Raw genomic sequence first — 20,752 nt, 5'->3', positions numbered from 1 at the left:
ACAGGGCAAAATCACACAGGGATGAGACATTGACGACGCGACGCTAAGCATGGAGAACACAGGGCTTAAATGCAACAGGCAGTAACAAGGAAATGAGACACACAAGGGGAGCACGGCTGGGAGCAATCAAACCTGACGAGACTCAGGGACGCAAAACAGAATACATTAGCCTGAGACACTGACCTTCAAAGTAAAACAGGAAACGCACAGACAGAACTTAAAGACGCAGACTCAGGAGAAACAGAGACATCGGACCAGGGAGGGCACAGAGACACAGAACAGAAGGAGCTCAAAATATAACCAAAACCCACCCCTAAAGAACATGAAAACAACAATTAACCTTAAACACAAGATAATAATAATCAAAACCAAAACCACTGAGTCACAGACTCAGGACCATGACAATGTACTATAGTGTAGTATATAGAACAGATGTAGCGGGTGTTTAGGCCTCTTGGGAGTTTGTGTAAATTTAAATCAGTTAAGACTTTAGATTTTTTTAATGGGTGGAGTCATTAAATTTGCATTGAAATCATATAAGCCACAAATAAAGTCTTAAAATAACATTTGTAGAGCCTGATTCTGGGTAGATTTGGGAAATTGAATATAACATGGAGTAATTATGCTTAACAAAAACAACACAAATGACTCCTGACTTTTAACTTGCAAAACATTTAGATTTCCTTTGTGTTAGCCTCTATGGACTTCAATGTGCTGAATTTTTATTAGTTACAGGCATGAGTCCAAGTCAGGAAGGGCATTACAGTAAACATGAATTGCACATACGCTTCCTGAGTGTGATAAATTACTTTTCTTATCTTTGCTGCCGAATGGAAAGATTAAACTACGGCACACGGCAGCACAGGGAGGTTGGTTTTATGTTTCAGTGAACTTTTGAAGAGGTGCTAGAAACACTGGGAGAAGACCAGGAACACGCCTCACACAGCCTGTTCAGGTGTGGTTTGATAAAGAGAAACTCAAACAGTTGAACCAGTCTGGGCAGTGAACTGAACTGGCATAAATGCACAAACAATGACTCACACTCCTTGTCCTCATTGACCTTAAGCTTACATTAGCCTGCGCAATGTGGTTCCTCTATAAAGATAACAGACTGTACCTTTGACCCATTCAACTCCATTCATGCTCAGAAGAGGATTTACCATCCCACAAATGACACCTTCGCAACCATAACCACCCACGGCTTCAGGTTCAGGAGCAGGACAACAACCTCTAAAGGAAAACCTTTACTTTTGATCTCATGTTTTCGGGCAACTGGGGTTTGTTTACTGCATGAAAGGATGCCTCAAGGTAGCAAAAAGTATTTATAAAATAGAAAACAATAAGAATTAATTGGATAGATCAAACACAAGCAGGGAAGTAAAGAACTAGTACAAAGACAGTTCGTTAGAGTGCAGTGGCTCGGGATTGCACAGTTACCTCTGGAATCTGAACAAGCAACGCTGCCGCCCTTGGTAATGTCAAAATTATTAAAAGGTCCAACCGTCCATCCAGTTTCTTAAACATCTTTTTAACTAAGGCTCCACAGGGGCTAAAACCTCAGCTGGCTTTGATTAAACCCCGGACATGTCTCCAGCCTGTCACAGACTGAGAGACATACAATAACTAAAACAAGACGCAAGCTGATCACAAAAAGCGATAAATGATCATACAGACAGAAAAAATGTCTGGAGGGAGATGAAGGGCTCACAAAGACAAAAAAAAATGGCCACATATAAAATGACCACAAAAAGACAAATGACACACGGTTTTATAAAAGTGACGACAGAGACTCTAAATGACCACAAAAAACTGAGAGTGACTTCAAAGAGACAGAAAAAATCCCACATAGGCGCAAAATTTAAATAAAAGACAAAAAATACATCCACAGACTTACAGACTTACAAAACAAAACAAAACATAAAATTACCAGAAAGAGACTGAAAATGACCACAAGGCAAAAATGACCACACAGAATAAAACAATGGCTACAAAGACTGGACAAATGACTAAAAAGAGAACAAAGACCATGCAGCACACCCAGAGACGAAAAAATGGCCACAGAGAGTCAGAGCACGACTATAACGATCTAAAAAGACACACTAACAACAAAGACACACAAAGAATCCCCAATCAGATTGTGTGACTGCTCACAGAGACCTAGTCTTAAACATCATACAGTCAATTTGGGATTACATCAGGAGACAGAAGAGAGTGAAACTGAAAAAATCCACAGAACGGTTGTGACATGTTCTAAAAAAATGCCAAACATGCAACAACTACAAAGTTCTTTTGAAAAAAGTGCTAAAAATAAGTCAGACAGAAGCCCACATCAAGGTCAAAGTTCACAAAAAACTGCTTGTCATCTCTTGTCACGTGAAACTGCTCACGTTAGCGCCATAAAAACTGAATCATCGGCCTGCTTTTTGCCTTAAGGCAGTGTTATTATGATGAATCATAGCCACAGTACAGTTTCACATAGGGTCTGATCTTTGTCTCTGCTTTCTGTGGTGAGTGTCACCGTTCACCACAGAAAGAAATCTCCACAGATATCAGTTCAAAACCTGAACGATAGAATGATCATTGAACCTCAACGGAAATATAGTTTAAGAACAACCGAGAGTAAAATTCAGTGAAACTCAGACAAAGGAATGAACGTATGCACAAGGGTATGATATCACTGTACTTTTATTACTCAATCTGAACACTGTGATAGCAAATAACACAGTCGGATTATAGGACCATAAAAAGTGAATGACTACACATATACACACACAAGTCTTTGATTTCTTTTTAACTTTTTTAAGAATAAGAAACTTTGCATATTTTTTAATTCATACAGTAAATGTACAGTTGGCCTAGAGCCAAAGAATCACCCAAAAAATCAAATTTACTGCATAATCAGGTTATTTTGATCTGTTTTAATAACTGCAAATAAGTCTGCCACATAGTATAATATCAAGGCAGGTCAATTGGAGTCACTTGTTTAGAACAACCTGTGGAAAAGTGAAGGTATTGGGCAAGTTTTTAAATATTCTCATTACATGTCAGGACAAAAATCTAAGCCATGAAGATAAATAAACTTTCTGCATACCCCAGGATAAAATCTAGTGAAGGCAAGGGTATGAAAAAATGTGACGTGAAAGAAGTTTGGAACAACCAGGACTTTTCTTAGAGTCGAGCATCTGGCCTAGCTTACTTGGAAGGGGCTTGGTGAGTGATGTGACCAACCCAGCAGTCCCTCCATGCAGCATGCCATCAGCTGGGTTAAAACCTCACAGAGCCCTGAGCTGCAGTCAGCCCTGAGAAAGTGTAGCAAAAGCAGGATGTTCAACAGTGCGTTATGTTCTTTTGTACCGGCGTTTTATATACAAGTTAATGCTGATTAAGAACTTTGATAAGAGAAAACGCATCTCAAAACCTGTTGCATGAATCTCTGGAATGATGTTCAGCTCAGAGACCGTAGACAGAAGTTCACATGTGGTTCCACTTCTCAGCGTATTCCAAAGAAAAGGGAACACAGCAAAACAGCTGACACAGCTGTACTGCTGCCACGTGCTTTGGCACGAATTAAAGGTCTAAATGTTCATTTTAATGTTTAAAAAACTTGCAATATTTTAACTCCAATGTTCGTGTAGCTTCATGGACAAAATCTACAACACATGGAAGTGTGCAAAAATATCCACTATATAAATAGTGAATATTTTCTGAAAGTCTTGTTTTTGTAATGCTTTCATTAACACTCTTCAACAGGTGGCACAAAATAGTGCCTAATAGAGTAATGACAGAGTAATAAATTTAATGTTCTGGCAACAAAACATACTCTTAAATCCATCATTTAAATGTTACAAACAGACAAGTTTGCATAATTATATAGAAACTGTGAATAGACTGGCAGATGATAGAAAAAATAAACTGTTCATGTGCAGAAAGTTTAAAAGTCATGTGCAATATATAAATGTAAAAATGAAAAAAATGTACAGCTCATGTTAAAAACTCTCCAGTGGGCTGACAGGGCCTCTACCCCAGCAAACGAACAGAGGTGGTCATAGTTTTCTTTTCTTCTTTTAAAGTAAGTATGCAAAAATGAGACTGGGCCATCCTTTGTACTTGCCCCACCTTTTCATGTATGATACAGTTGTGATGGTTAAAACTCTCATCTGTAAAATGCAGTGCATGGTCATAAATGGCACCAAGAGGCCTGCAGATGGAGGGGCAGTCAACGTGTGAGCAAAATCCCCACAATAAAGAAAGAAACTCGGATTTTACAAAAATCACATTTTAAATAACCTGTTTTTGCTTTATATAATTCCATTTATATTTGCATGCAATCATTTCCTGTTTCCCTAAAAAATAAGGTTCAGTAAAGTTAACAGCAGTCAATCGATTTAATACCAAAGTTAGTAGTTTTCTGTCTCTCAGCTAATTTAATGACTAATTACATCAGCATAACAAAAACGACGCTCGTATCAGCTCCCGGTTATTTTCAAAGCAAGAATGAAATACTGTCGTGGAAATAATAATACACTGTATATCCCTTCGTGGATATCTAGCATGTGGGCCACAGGCTAATATTACAGGATAATGTTCATTGGCTGAAATCCCTTATTAAGAAAAGGAAGCGAACGATCTTCCGTTTAACAGGAAAGTAGGGCAGCTGATGCGTTTTCTGGAAACAGGCATGAATCTGCACGGTTCGTAATGTGGCGCTAATTTGCGGCCGCTCGGGCATCCGCTGGTGCTGCAGTTCCATTTCAGCAAAACGCAGATTTACCAGAATGCGTTGAATCACTCAGACCGAAAGTGCAAATGATCCCGACCGGCTGCCGTAAGCTCGAAAACCTGTTTACCACATTAACAATATACTGTAAGCCTCGCATTAAGCATCTACCCAACCGCCGTGTTTCACGCCCCGATTCTCATCAGTGGGAGGAGGAAGAGGAGACCAGAAGGGCGGGGGGATTTCCCGGATACCCCGTGAAGATGATGAAGAAGACGAAACAAAAGACGAGGAGGAGAAGGGCGAGGAAGAACTGCAGCTTCCCGGAAAGGAAGGGAAGGGCAAAATAAGGACATGAGAAAGAATTAAATTAAGTAGATTAATAACACAAAATAAAGTTGGGGTTTCTTTGTTCTTCATTTTAACTCAATAAGAATATAAAATATGATGATTTATGATAAAATATATTGTTGTCTGTTAAAAGGTATATAGTCTGAATCTGTACTATAAGCTGTATATTTCAGTCTATTGTGTTTCTTTAAATATTAGTGATTCTACTGTATCATTTTCGTTAAATTATAGAAATGATTATAAATTAAAAATAAATGCAAATAAATAAAACGCATGCAAGTTGATGAAAATGACTCCAGTGGAAATCTTGTATAAATTGATATTATTAAATTATAAATAATAGACAAAAAGTAGTTCATGTTTCTTTAAAGATAAATAAATAAATAGATTAAATCTTTTAGACCAGCTAAATAAGACTTTATAAAATACATAAATAAATATATAAAAATGTATTGTGCTTGTTTTTGTGTTTTATTCAGAATATTTTTTTTATTTATTTCCCCCCCTTGTGGTGTAAAAACTGTAAACAAAAGCTCCTCCACCTCCTCATCTTTTATTCCCTCCGGGAGTGGATTACGTCACCTTTTCCGGGAAATAATGCCCCTTATCCTGCCGGTGGCATTACCAGGCAACCAGCAGGGAACCGGGAAGAGACACCGGGAGGATAAACAGCCTCCTCCTGTTCCAACACTTATCGTTTTCACTATAAATACTTTCATTTCATTATCGGAACATTTTAAAGGTGAAACAGGAAACAGGAAGGATGATCTTCCCAAACAACAAATCATTTGTTCCTAATCTGGGAATCTGAGTGAGGAGATGTATATTATGTTATAATTACTATATATGTTACTGTTTTAATATAGTTTTTTTTTTTAATTGAGCTTTAAAACTGCAGGTTTATATGGGTAGATTTCTCTGATACATATGCGCTGATGCAACGATGAAAACTGAGCCATAAGGACAGAGCTCGCTCATGTCTGGTTATGCTCCATGATTCAATTAAACAGTGTGGGACTCTCATAAGTTGTAAGTGGCTCTGAAAAGTGTTCAAATAACTGAATGCGGCCTGTTATTGGAACAAAGAGGTTTTCTGATCCCACTGTTATAAATGTAAGCATTCTATGTGATATCCTTATGTTAAAGCTATGGACTCATTTTAGCTTTTGCACCTCGTTTAACTTTATAAAATAATTACAAAACCTTTCTGTTTATTGGTAACTTTCTTGTGGATAAGCATACTATACACCCACAATCCACCACATATATCACAGCATCATTAAAAGCCAATCATGGGTTTGTGCTTATAAAATACCCTGTAAATAAACGGCGGATGTCACCAAGTGATGTTACCAAATGATTTCTTAATTTTGCACTTTTCGAAGTGAGAATTGATCATATCTGGACAAATGGGTGCTAAGTTATCAGCTAACACAGAAATCTGTCAGATAATTAAATTAAAAGTGGTGCAAAAAGCACTAATGTGGTCATGAGTTCAGGGACTCCATTTTGCACAGCTAAGCCACGGCAGGCAGGTATGCTTACAGCTCCCTGGTCAACACACCTGTCTGTCAAAGCAGTGACATATTGATGTGTTCAAAACAATATCTGTGTAGTTGTCATTGAACTTTCCAATGATGTGCAAACTGTCCTCTGTACCAGGCATTGAACTCACTATTTACTGCTTCACAACTGGACATTTGAAGTTGGGAGGAATGTCAATCTCCATGATTTCGGTCCTGAATACAACATATTCATCTTTTCTCTGAGTACACTGTTTGCTGTTGCTGCACTTTGTCTTTCAGCAGCTGTAAGTGGGCTGGTGGGTTTCTGTTTCCAATTTAACAAAGTCCGCCTGGAGTAACTGGTGGGTGGATCGTCCTCTGTGTGAAGGAGGCTGGAAAACTAGGCTCTCCCTTCCAGATAAAGAAACTCTCCCACATTCTTCTTCTTTTTTCTTTAGTTTCTTTCTTTTTGTTTATTTTCCTCATTTCTCGTTTATATTATGCACCATTTAAGTCTGGGAGCTCCTTTTTCCCAAAACCACAAAATCATTTAAATGATTTTTTTCTAGTATCATCTATGAATCTAAATCAAATGTTAAGGACACAAATTTAACATAACTTCTTAGTGTTGCTGTTACAGACAGTTCCATTTAATGCTATTTATATAGCACCAAATCACAACGATAGTTGCCTCAAGGTGCTTTATATTGTAAGCTAAAGACCCCCAACAATCAGATGACCTCCTCTGAGTACTTGGGAAAAACTCCCTTTAACAGGAAGAAACCACCTGTGGAACCAGGCTCACAGAAGGGCGGCCATCTGTGATCTATTGGGAGTGAGGGAGGCCAGAGATGAAAAATAACCAATGATTAAATACAAAGTGATGTATAAACACAAAAAGGTGAAGAAGAAACACTCAGTGGATCATGGGAATCCCCCAGCAGTCTACACCTATTGTAGCATAACTAAGGGGGGATTCAGGGTCACCTGATCCAGCCCTAACTATATGCTTTAGCAAAAAGGAAAGTTTTAAGCCTAATCCTAAAAGTAGAGATAGTGTCTGTCTCCTGAATCCAAACTGGAAGCTGGTTCCACAGAAGAGGGGCCTGAAAACTGAAGATCATGGGTATTTCCTTTGATTGTTGTTGCAACACTGCTACTTATATTAGTTACTGATTATGACAATTTGGCCATGGCTCACTGGGTCTTTTCCAAAGTCCGTGACCATGAAGCTACCATCTGTTCAATCCAAGTATTGATTTTCTGTGGAAAACATCTTGAAGAGTTTTTCTTAAACTGCAGCATTGTCTGGTGAATGCAGAGGAAAAAAACAAAGAATTTATAAATGAGTATCACCACATGGATATATAGATGGTGCTGAATATGAGGCGTGTCCATGAGTTTTCTGGCTGAGCTAAAATTACACATGTAAGGGTCGAGATAGGATCTGAAGAAGATCTCATTCTTCATACAGTTCAGATTAGAGCCAGAACTATTGTTTTATGATCTGTTCTCCATGTCTATTAAAATTATACTAATAACAAGGCAAGGAAAAGCAAAAATCCAGACCATGAGACCAAAAAACAAACAAAACAAGGAAGAAAATAAATAAATAAAATGGGGTAAATAAAAAATCTAAAATGAAAATAAAAACACACAAACAAAACAAGCCTATATAAGAAAAATGTATGTCATCAAGCATGTAAAGCTTTTTATTTGAATTGAGTTTTCCCAAGCTTAAGTGGTTTATTCCCTTTTTCTATTCCTTTTTTCTATTACAGTAACTGTGAGAACCGTTAACGGTCAGTTACTTTTCTGTTTGCTAACCGCCTTTGAGTTTCAATAGCCATAAATCACATTTTCAGCCACAAGTTTCTTGTGACACGTGGACTCATGTTTGTAAAATATAGAGCCACTGAACATGCGGGACATTGTCTCAGTACGTGGTGTGCTGTCACACAGCAGCAAAAGCAAATCCAGCCTGTAAAGCTCTCAAAGGAACCCCCTTTTGAATCATCATCAGGTCTGCAGTGAGTTTTTACTGCTATTTATCTTGATTCCAGTGCAGTGGATTTGATCCCTTTCTTTGTAACCTTTGCTTACATTTTGATTAAGTTAATCCAACATGCAGCCCTTTGTTTACTTTGTCTATGCAGGCATTGCCCCAGTTCTACTCACTGCCCTACAACCCCAGTTAAGGATCTGAGGCTGTTAGCCAGCTCACGCGGAGGTCAGTATTTCTGTCATGTAGCTTGAATGCAGACGCTGACACGCTTTAACACTAAATCTTAAAACCAATTCCAAAACGTACAGGGTGCCAATGGAGAAGAGCCAGGATGGTGGCAATGTGACAGCATGTGGTAAAACCATTAAGAAGCTGCTGCTGATGCATTTAGAACTGGCTGGAGGCAAGAAAGTGACTTTTTTAATAAGACACGGTTGCAGTAGGGAAGCTTTTACTGAACAGAAGCATGAATGAGGTGTGAGTTAATATGCAGTCTGAACCACAAATTGCAGAGTGTTTACTGTTTAACTGAGGGTTTAAAAAGTAGGCTTTGCTTCTCTAGACTGCTGCACATGGGTTTACGAATTCTTCTATGGTTTTCACTTTCTCTTCCACTGAGAGCAAACTCTCACAATGAGAAACTCACTCTTATTCACATTCCTTTCTGTCATAGTGAAACCCGTCCTCTGTCTTGTTTTCTTTATTAGCCCACATCAGGAACTGTTTTGGAGATTAAGTAGGAGTCCAGGATGTGAATTGTAAGCAGGATAGAAGGTGAAAGTGAGAGTTTTGTGGCGAAATCCTGCGGTGCCCTTATTTACAACTTGTAAGAAGAACTGGGGTTTTTTTTTTTAGGTTAAACTGAATAGAAACAAAATGATTTATTATCACAAGGGAAAGTTATGGTTAACTGGCCAAAGACCCACTTACATATTATACGTCACCCTATGTTCTTTCACAGATTCATGTATTTATTTCCATGTGTTTTTGTGTCTGTTTACACCAGATTTATTTAGAAATCAGCTAAAATTTACTGTTTATCTTTTTATTTAGCTTTTTTAAGTCCGCCTGTTTGCCATTATTAGATTTTATATTTTAAAAGGTATGAATTTTTTGAAGTTTGACATTAAGAAAGTCGATCTGATAAACTGTATTTTCCTTTTTAATAGCTGCCCAAAGAGCCTGCTCCTCCATACTGTATGTGGATATGAGCACACGTAGCTCTTTGGCATGAAACCGTTGAAACATAAAAATAGAGAATGCAATATTTAGCTGAGGAGGGTTAGCAGTCCGATCATATGGTATTAATAAGCGACAGTGTCAGCAATGACTTCATGTCGCAGCATCAATCTGGATGACCACACTGACCTCATAAACTTTTCAACACCCGTCTGGCTGCTCGCAGAGAAAGACAGAGGAGTGGAAGTGCGAGCGTGAGCATTTGTGCCATTCAGCTCGAGCATTTTGATGATTGTCTGGCGTCCTAAAAATAAAAACTACAACTCCAAGCGTGTCAGCTTTTAATTAGATGCAGTGTAACATGGATGTATTTTGAGGTGAGGTCAAGCATGTGCCACAGTAAATCTATGAAGTGATAATCAGCACAGGTAGCATTTCTAAAAGGGGGACTCACAGTCGGCACTGTTAACTAATCACACGGTTTAAAATCAGAGCTGGAAACAAACGACACTGAACTTCATATGTTGAGTATTCTCTGGCAGATTCAAGACTCAGACAAGTTGATAGAAATTCAACTAAACTAGATGTGAAAATAGCTCAACTAAAAAATATTTTAGTAAAAAAACAACAAGTTAACCCAAAAAAGTCAAAAATACAGAGTAACTGTCTTTAGTTTTTCACATTTTTAAATAAAAATATGGAGAGCAGTTTGAAAAATAACCTATAACATCTCTATTTGTGACGTTTATATATATATATATATATATATATATATATATATATATATACATATATGAATGACTGTGATGTTCTGCTCTTACGTTAGTTGTCTGGGCTGGTGACCTTTTAAAGGAAATTGTCAGCTGTAAAAGATTAAATATGTTTCTTTGGAAAACCCTCTGATGCATTTATGTTGGAAACACCTCCCTCCTCCCGAGCACCTTTCCAACGTCAGGCTGAGGAAGGGGAGTGCTGTAACTTTCCAGAACAGTGTGCACACAGTGTGCACACCCGGGCCTGAAGTTCTCCATCTGGGGCTCTGAGCTATGAGACATCACATACGATAGGACATAAACATATTTTGAAAGGTGGATAACCAGAGCTGGTGGGAGTTTGCAAAAGGTGTTGCAAAATCCGAGGCCCCACATTCCACTGAATTTATTCACTTTGACAGCAACAAACTCAAAATGTGCGAAAACACTTTTCTGTTTTGTTTTTTTTTTGCTTTTGTCAAGATAAAAGAAGAAAATCATCTTTATTAATAGGTTTTGTTGGTTGGCATCTGTGCTTTTTATTATAAGATTTGCTGTGAATTAAGAATAAAAATATATAAAATTGAAAATTTCCAAATGAAATGAAATCATCACTACAAGCTTAATGTTTTAAAACCATCTAAACAGTATTAATATAACCAGTTAAACGGAAAAAACTAAACTGAAACAAGCATACCTACTCTATGAGTTAACTGAAACTACACTGAATGAAAGCATACATTGAGTCTCTGCATGACTCACTGTTATAAATGTAAGTGATGGTTAATTCAGACCATGTGACTCTTTATGAGGTTCAGTACTGGACGTCATATCATTTCCTTTGGCTAAATTCAGACGAAACTTGCCACCGGGTCGTAGGTCACGCTGAACAGATTCTGCCACCGGCTGCTTCTCGGCCTGAAAATTTCAAGCTGGTTGCAAAATATCTTGAAATCTGATTTAATTAAAACCTAAATTTTGAGCACCACATTGTGAGACTAATGCAGTCATGCTTTTACCATCTTAGAAATTAAAAAAAGATGTAATTTAAGATTTAAAGATGTGCTTTCACATGTGCCAGCTGTAAAAGATTAAATTAAATATGCCTGGAATGGAAATCCATATGCCTCTGATTTGTCTGGAACAACTTATGTTTTCTTTCTTTGAGTGAGTGAGTATTCTTCTTTGGAAGAGCTTTTTAGGATCCTAAGTTTGCTTTGGAAACCCCCTCCGCTATCCTTTGTGATGTCTGTTTGGGTGGGAGTTCTGAGTCTGAGCATTTTTCCAACTTTCCAAACAGCAGTCACTCTGCATTTATGTTTTCCAACTGGACCAAAACTAAAAGCACAAAATCAAGCCATGTGACTGTGAGTTAGCACATACCTTACATGTCACATGCACAGGAAACATAGGCAACACATTGAAGAATTCAAGGGCATAAGTCAATGAAGTCACTTTCATTTAGTCTGAGGCCGACAAAAAGCGTCTGTGGTATGTTTTTATTTATGAGAATATTTATGCTGGGTTAAATTAAATTAAAATAATTTTTTATTAGAATTTGTTTTTAACCTATTTCATGGTTTCAGATTTACAGCTTGGGGAAAGAGCAGATCTTTTCTTTCAGTTCCTGGCAAAGAGAAATATTTCCTTTGTTCAACTCGGCCTTCAAACTCACCGTCTAAAAATGGAGAAAACACCTCAGCAGGTCACCACTACATAACCTTCTTTGTGAGTGAGTGTTTTTTCAGAGGTTTACATAAGGCCAGATGTTTAGCAGTGGAAACTCATTTGTTTGATTATTAACCATTTTATGGCTCTTACAAATGGGTGGGATTCACCATGACAGCATAGTTACATGAATTTCTATATCAGTCATGGCAGTCATCGTTCGTGTGGCAAGTCATGTCTCCTTGGCTTCATTTCAGGTAAAGTTATGAAAAGATGAGATGCAAACATGATGACCACTCAATTTTGACATTTCATAATTTCATGAAATAGTGAACCAATATTGTTTCTGAGAAAGTCTCGAATTGGCAAAACTGAAAGTCAGATTTGCTGGTACATTCAGAGAAACTGGGAGTTTCAAAATTACAAAACTGAGAGGGAATTATACTGAAAATGGCAGGAAATGAGAAAAAGAAGGAAAAGATAGCAAGACTACAAGGAAATCGCAGGGAAAGAACCTTTTCTTCAGTGTGAAATCACTCAAACAAATAAAAAAAACCTATGACACTTACAAGTTAAGCACATAAACTGTAGTAGAGGTCACCAAGATGCCCAAAAGCTTGCATCTTCTAATCAGAATTAAAACATCCGCATGAATCAGGTCACTTAACATCTAGTAGAGGCAGGATTTTACAAAACTGCAGAGCTGTTGTTGCATGGTTCGTGTTAGATAACAGTCTATCAGGAAATTATTGCATCATGTACGCATTCCGGAAAAAGTTGAGCTGAGTTTGTTTTCTGCTTTGACAGGATATGTAGGCATCATAACAGACACACACAAAAAAATAAGGTTGTTCTGTTTTCTGACAGAAATATTTGAGACGAAACAATCTGTTTCTTTTCTTTTCTTTTCTTTTTTGGAATGATTCTGAGTTGCTTGTAAATTGAAAATAATAAAAGCTGCAAACAGGATGACGTTGGCTTGCTCTGCTTGTCTTTGCTAGATATGTGCTTTGAAGCCATGCTGCTTTCTGCTTTATGGCTGCACATTAAAACAGCCCCACATAAACAGCTGCACCTGATGTGGGTCAGCCCATATGGAAAAAAATAAAAATAAAATAAACATGCGTTTCATAAACCATCCTCTTTTGCAGTTTTTGACAATTCAGTAAGCATAAAATAAACATTATGTTACAGTAGCAGAGTTTTCTAGATAAGGTAAAACCCTTTAAAATGTATTTTCCTTTAATCTGACTGCTAGGACAAGGACATTACTGCCAGTGCTGAAGTCGCAGGTGTAATTTTGACACTATTATCGGGTAATAAATGAATCAATAATACATAAAAAGTGGTGTGAAAGACTGCTAATAATGCTGATTACTGTCTGAATATTATTAACAGATGCTTACTAGTTGCGTGTGTCCACAGCTGCCACAACTTACAATTTAAATTTAGATGTTAAATAGTGAAAATTCGCACATATTTTTGTATTCTGAAGCCAAAAACCAACATTCTCACAGTTAGGAAATCTGTGTCAGCAGTCGAGTAAACAAGATCATCTGATTACGACTAATCAAGAAAATCCCTGCATGTTGATTACATTTACTGTCAGTCTAAAAATCTGTGACACACACACATGTAAAAACACACGTAGTTCAGAAATGAAACCATGCAGAAAGTTTTCTTTACCTGTCCTCACAGGTACATATCATCATATCATCAGACAGGAAAAGGAAAATATTTCATTATAATCCTTCCATCCATCCATGCAAAGATCCATATCTGTCTGCATGTCTGTCTAACCTCTTTTATACCCCAGCTGGTGAGTGTGGTGTAACCGCACAATAAATAACCGTCCGGTGTCACTCAGCCTGAACGGCCTTATTCACTCGTTAGTGTGGAATGCCTGGAATGGAAATCCATGTCAGTGTCAAAACTGAGAGAGATGACAGAGAGGGAAGGGAAGCGTGTGAAGAGGTGCTGCTTATGGAAACAATAATGGAGGGGAAAGAGGAATAATAAGATGGGGCTGCTTAGTACAAGACAGGACAAGTGTATGGGAGTGAAAAAAGTGGAGGAAAGAGAGACAAGAGAAATAAGATAAAAGAAGCAGAAGAACGAGGGCAAAAGACTTCGGATGAATAGAAGAAGGAAAGATGTAAAAGTACTATGATGAAGGAATATAAAAACATGGCTAATTAAGAAAAAAGTATCAAAGTAAATACTGGGAAAAAGTGAGCAGAAAGAAACTGGAAATGTAATGATGGAGGAGTGAAAAAGGAAAAGACGTGAAGGTGTTTAGTAGAAAACAGGAGACAAAGTAAAAAGGGAATAAAAGAAACTGCATTTTTAAAAAGAAAAAGATCAAACAGGTTAAACTGGTTATCTGTAAATACCATCAACCTACCAGGTGTCACAGAGGAAAATTAGCCCGTATTTCTAAATTTGGTCATTTTACAAGACAATAACAGAGAAAAAGATTCAAGTGATTAGTGGAAATGTGTGTGCAGGAGGTACAGCAAAGGGTGGAGAAGAGACAACTGGAAATAGGATGAAAGAGATTAGATGGGAGGGAAGATAAGAGAAAAACATGTTGTGAAAGTGGCAAAGAATAGAGGGATTTTGGGACGTAAATCATGGAAAATTTTTAAAAAGGCCAAAGCTGATGGGGGGGATTAAAAAAGGAGGGAGATAGAAACTATACCAAAAAAGGAGGATTAGAGATGATGAATGAACTGTTGAAAAAAGAGACAAATATCAAAACATGAAAAACAAAAAAGGAAAAAAGATTAAAAGACTGGGAAAGGAATAAAGCGTTGGTGGGAAGAGGGTAGGAAGCAGAGAGAGGAGGAGGAGGAGAATGAGGAAAGAGAGCTGAAAATGTGAGGAACGAGAGGCAGAGGAGGAAAAAACATGAGGAGGAGGAGGGAGGGGGACGCCTGTCCTGTTATGGCAGAGAAGAACACTCGGCGTTGCTAGATTGCATCATCGCCGGATCAGCCTTCTAAAAATAGGATGACGTCACCCCCCTACTCTCAGGCTCCCAACCCTAGCGCTCTCTCTCTCGCTCTCTAGTAGCGTTGCGTCATGTGTCCCGCCCCTTCAACCAAGTTAAAAGCGCGAGGTGACGCAACGTAAAGGCCACAAGAGCAACCGTAGCCAACGAGCAGGAAGCGGACACAGAAAGAGCGAAACGCAAAGACATAAGAGAAGGTTTCTTTCTTCACGGCGCACTTCATCCGATCCGGACACTCACAGCTTTAACAGGTAGGCTGGAGATCTGTTTCCGGTGGAAGAGGACTGGGGTGTTTGAGCGTGTGTGTGAGGGGCAGAGAGGCGGTGTTGTCGCTCTTTGATCCCAGTGAGAAGCGCAGAGAGCCGGTGTCTCCGTGCGCTCCGTCCCGGGACACTGCGAAAACTTCCGCGCGTGTTTTTGCGTGAAAATATAAAATATATAAACAAGCGCATCTTTTTGGAGCAGTTTGCACTAACGATTTTTCTTTTTTTTTTTTTTCATTTTATTTTAGCGTATTTTGTATTTATAAAAAACTTTTGAGATGTTTTTGTTTCAAATCTGACATCATGCGACGTTTTACTTGAATTCTGCTTGAATGCATTTTGTTATACTTTTTTGTAACTTATTTATAATCAGGTATTTCGGATTTTTGCACTGGTTTCCTCGCTTTCGACGAGACTTTTAATATCGTTGTTTCTTCTTTTTTTCTTCCTTTTTTTTGAGCTAACTCTATAATAACAAAACCAAAACAAACACATGAATAGCCAGAATTCTCTTTTATAATTACCTGAACACATAATAACGAAACTGAAGGGAACAGAGGGAGGCGGTGGTAAAATATTTGTAGAGCTAACAAGACTTTTTAAAACTTTTTAATTCTAAGAAGGTGCAGCTGTGTGCAGACTAATACAAACCATTATCATTAATGACTTCGTTGCAAATGATTTATTACTGGAGAACATAAGAATATAATATAAATGTGCTTGTTTTGGTTTTGGTCTCAGAGCTGATGTAAACACTTCTTATCTGGCTGATGGCCATAATTCAACTCTTGTCACTTCTCTGTTTAGATAACAAACATCCACACCTCCCCAATTAATGAGCCTTTTTTACAGCATGTTTTCCACAAAGCAAATGTTTGCTTAGTTTTGAATGACACAGCCATTTGTCTTGTCATCACAATCTGTTTGTCCTCCTTAACATGCCATGTTGACCTTCCAACAAACCGATCTTAGCTTTGGTTTTCCTCCTGACATTTGTGTCTTTATTACTCAGCAAAAATCTGAAAATTCCTTTATTATTCTTGCCACATATTCAGATACTTTCTTGTGTTTGAGCCAGACAGTATAAATATGACTCCTTTATTTATCTTGTGACTTTCAGCATTGGTTTCATAGTGACTTTTTGTCCTAAGGACATTTTAGCTCTGGGCTCTTTTAAATTATATTAAGTGTTTCTGACCCACCTGACGATCTTCATCTCTTGCTTTTCCAGAATGATGCTTCAGCACTCGGGTCCTTCTCTGGCTGACATCAGCTGCTCCGCCTTGGTTCCCTGCCTCTCCCCTCCAGGCACACTCACCCTGGACGACTTCACCAACTTCACACCCATTGTGAAAGAGGAGCTCCGGCTGGCAATCCAGAGCAAGCGGCTGTCCAACGGGCTTAGCACCGACATGAGTTCTGATGGTGCCAGCTCCAGCTCGGATCGAGCCTCCGAGCTAACTTCATGCAGGAACGGAGTCAAGCGAGAGGTAAGGCAGAGGGGGAATTACAGCATGTAGTTATCTGTATTTTTGGATATGTTTTCTGTAATGTGTCTGTTTTTATATAGAGTTTTTTTTTTCTTAATGGTTTATATTTCTCACTGGTTTTTTAGTTGACATCTGAGGAGCATGAAAGGAGGAAAAGGAGGAGGGAGAGAAACAAAATCGCTGCTGCCAAGTGCCGCAACAAGAAGAAGGAAAAGACTGAATCACTCCAGAAGGTAGTTTTCCACTTTCATCAATATGAGCATTGGTTATTCTGCACCTACTCTTAGCTTTTTGCACCCTCACAGTTAGATAATTTATAAAGCCCAACATTCCCAGCTTGCAGTGAGAAGTAGCTTATGTTTCTCGGGTGAATAACAGTCTCCTTCTTCCATCCTTCTCCGCAGGAGTCTGAGAAGCTCGAGAGCATCAATGCCGACTTAAAAGCTCAGATTGAGGAGCTGAAGCAGCAGAAGCAGCAGCTGGTCTACATGCTCAATCTGCACCGGCCGACGTGCATCGTCCGAGCCCAGAACCCCCAGACCCCCGAGGACGAGCGAAACCTTTTCATCCAGCACATCAAGGAGAGCACCTTACAACTCCACGACCTCACCTCCACCACCACCTCATCCGCATCCACGTCCACAGCAGCGCCTCTCGGCGGAGGACTTCTGACTCTCGATCACGTCCAGTGCCCCAGTCACTTATGATCTCCCAGAGTGTTATCTAGGGCTTGCAATTCTTCCATCTCCTGCTGCTGATGTAGGACTGACTGGTTTCGCAGGAGGTGGAGTTGCCACATACAGACTTATGACCTGAGAATGAAACACCACCTGTGACTCCTCACACTCACCTGCCGCCCATAATGCTGCTAGAGAAAGAGAGAGTGGTGTAAAGCGACCTCAGCACCTTCCACTCCCTGAACCCGTAGCTGCTGATTGGACAGGAGTGAGAAATGATGGACAGCACTTTGACTTGCATTATGTTTCGTTTTTTTAAACATTTTAAACAGTCAGGGCCAAGAACAGATGCTAAAGCACTTAAGCAAAATTCAACAGCTTTTCTTGATTTATTAGTATTTTGAATAGTCGATGGTCTGATTTTTGTACCAAAGCGCGATTTCAAGGTGATCAAGGCACATTATTTAAGAGTTCACCCCGAGAGAAAGGAGATTCAGTGTGAGTGTGTACAGATGCAAGTCACTGACTTTAAAAAGAAGCGGTCTCTGTTTAGTGTACAGCAAAGATTACATATTTATTAAATGACTACTGTATGTTAGGATGTTGCTGTTTTAACCCTGTTTGCTTGTCCTGTATACAAAGTGAATTACTAAAAACGCTGCTGCTACTAACCACTCAGGACCTAGGTATGCTGTAGACGTCAGTTTTGTTATACATAATACGAGATGACTCGTCCAAAAGCGTGAGTACGGGTCAGGTTCCTTGCTGTGAGTGTAGCAGACACAAAAGGGAAATGTACTTTGCAGGCAGGGTTTCTAATTCTGCACTTACTGAAAAAAGCCTAGTACAAAAGACAGTGTAATCACATGTATAGATAAGTGTTTTGTTTTGTTTTTCTTAAGAATTCAATATTTTCTGGCAATCACAGTTGCCCAATGGACACTTTATTTATCACTGTGTTCTCTCTTAAAGCAAAGGGGATTTTTTTTTAACCTGTTCTGTGACGATGAAGCTACACAAGTGTTATTTTACAGATGTGTTTTCTACCCAATGTCTTGTATAACGTATCAAATGCATATTAACTACGTGCTGCTGTATGTAAACACCAATGCCTCCTTTGGTCTCAACAGAGCAAAAACAAAAGTTATTTTTTTAAAAATGTATTTATTGAAAACATTTGGTCCAGATGTTGTGTTCATTAGATATCATTAGCTAGGTATCAGAAGCGCTGCATCAGTTTACTCTGAAGTTATGCAAGATTTGGTGACATGTTAGAATCTAAGTGTGTCGTGAACTTCCGCTATTTGAAAACCCATTGCCAAAATAGTTGTCGTTCACTTGCACACCCTTTTCCATTCTCTGACCTTTAAAGTTTAGAGTAAAAAAATGGCCCAAGGAAAAAAGCAGTTTATTGCGCAAACAGAAATTTGAGAAGCACGATGATTGCTGTTTGTCATTTTTTGGCAGTAAAATAAAGCCAAACATGAGATCAGAAGCCCTTTCTTCCTGAGCGACACCCTAACACTCTAACTTCTCCTTCAGTTACCCAATCGCTAATCAAACTGAAACTCTGACGTACAAACTGCCAAGCAAAGGATGAGTACATACCAGAAGGGGTTTCCTTTGACAGGACATTATAATAATGAATTTTGTAGACTGAAGTTGTATTCCTCTGTTAGAAGGTTTATATTGTTGTATGTGTTGTGCGAGAGTCACATTGTTAAAGGGACGCAGGCGTCTTTGTGGTCATAGTGCTTTTGTCACCTGTTGTCCCGATGCTAGTCATTACTAGATAGTCACTGAGCACTGAGTGCATGTATTCATATTGTGCCTATTTCTACTACTGAAGACTTTTTTTTTTCTCTATAGCTGTGTCATAGCAGAAATAAATAAAGGATGTCAGGTACAACTGCACTGCTACTATCACTGTGTAACTACTTCTCATCTCTGTTTTGATTTTGATACTTTGATAATTAAAGATGTGAACTGAAAATGAGCCCTGTCAGATGCCTTTTTTTGGAAACGGACAGGTACATGTGATTTGCACTGATGTGGAGATAATTATTATTTTTTTCACATCAGGAGTTTCTGGTAGAGAGCAGAATTCATGTTTCCATCATTACAGCAAGCCATTGGGGGGGTCGTGAAACAGGACAGCAGTCCCAGACCGTCACCCTGACACCACCATGTTTGGCTGTCGTTTAATGAAATGCTGTGTTAGTTTCATACCAGACGTAACGGGACTCAAACCTTCCACAAAGTTCAGCTTTTGCCTCATCACAGTCCACGGAACATTTTCCCAAAGGTTTTAGGGATCATCAAAATGTTATTTGGCAAATGTGAGGCCTTTGTGTTCTTTTTGGTGCCATTTCTGTTCAGTCTCTTTCATATTGAGTCACAGCACTCTGACCTTAACTGAGGCAAGTGAGAGCTGCAGTTCTTTAGATGTTGTTCTGTTATTTGTTTTTTGGTGATCTTCTGGACGAGTCATCAATACATCAAGTTCCAAAATGTCTTAATTTTATGGATGGTGGTCCCCAAAGCCTTACAATGGCTTTGTCACTCTGTCTAGACTGATAGATGTTAGTGACTGGTTATCTCATTCTAATATTATATTTTGTTTGATGATCTGAAACGTAACTGGGACAAAAATGCAAAAAAAAAAAATCATTATTAAAATATCAGTAGTACATAATAATAATAATGGTTAGAGCTTAATAAACGTGCAGCAATGATCGTAGCACTACAACCAAGCTCCATGAAGTTCAGTGGAAGAGGGCTGAGTAGCTGATTTCTTATGATAATCTTAAATTAAATTATGACATGATTATTGCTACAGTGAGCTCACATGATGCTAGTGGAAAAAAGCTGTGATAGTGCATTGATAACACTAAATAGAGCAGAAATACAGAAATATTAGTGCCTTGCCCTTCGCTGTTGGAGCTGTACAATATCTTATACCTATAGACTTTCTGCACTTATGAAAACATGAGCCATCTGATGCAACACATTGTAAAACAAATGTTTGCAATGCTTATCATCAATAATCACCACTTTCTGACAATGCAGTTGACCGGTCAGTTGCTTTGGATTGCATCAGATCCATTTTGAAAAAATGATTTTCGTTTTGTA

The 20,752-nt window shown here is 38.6% G+C and overlaps 1 protein-coding gene across 1 annotated transcript; it reads left to right on the top strand.

Annotated features, from left to right (window-relative positions):
• Positions 1–15,293: 15,293 nt before the first annotated feature.
• atf3 (activating transcription factor 3) lies at positions 15,294–19,616 on the top strand. The gene is made up of 4 exons (XM_031751563.2): positions 15,294–15,441; positions 16,685–16,943; positions 17,069–17,176; positions 17,348–19,616. The coding sequence occupies exons 2-4, from the start codon at positions 16,686–16,688 to the stop codon at positions 17,648–17,650; spliced, it is 669 nt and encodes a 222-aa protein (XP_031607423.1). The 5' UTR covers positions 15,294–15,441; position 16,685; the 3' UTR covers positions 17,651–19,616.
• The last annotated feature ends 1,136 nt before the right edge of the window (positions 19,617–20,752 follow it).

Source organism: Oreochromis aureus, linkage group 15 (assembly GCF_013358895.1).
Source record: "Oreochromis aureus strain Israel breed Guangdong linkage group 15, ZZ_aureus, whole genome shotgun sequence".
Classification (NCBI taxonomy): domain Eukaryota; kingdom Metazoa; phylum Chordata; class Actinopteri; order Cichliformes; family Cichlidae; genus Oreochromis; species Oreochromis aureus.
The sequence above is the reverse complement of the archived record's forward strand: the minus strand, read 5'-3'. Positions and strand labels throughout refer to the sequence as shown.

Coding starts and splice junctions, on each gene's coding strand:
- atf3 (XM_031751563.2), top strand. CDS start 16,686: ATGATGCTTCAGCACTCGGGTCCTTCTCTGGCTGACATCAGCTGCTCC. Junction 16,944..17,068: donor GGAACGGAGTCAAGCGAGAG/GTAAGGCAGAGG, acceptor CTGGTTTTTTAG/TTGACATCTGAGGAGCATGA. Junction 17,177..17,347: donor AGACTGAATCACTCCAGAAG/GTAGTTTTCCAC, acceptor CCTTCTCCGCAG/GAGTCTGAGAAGCTCGAGAG.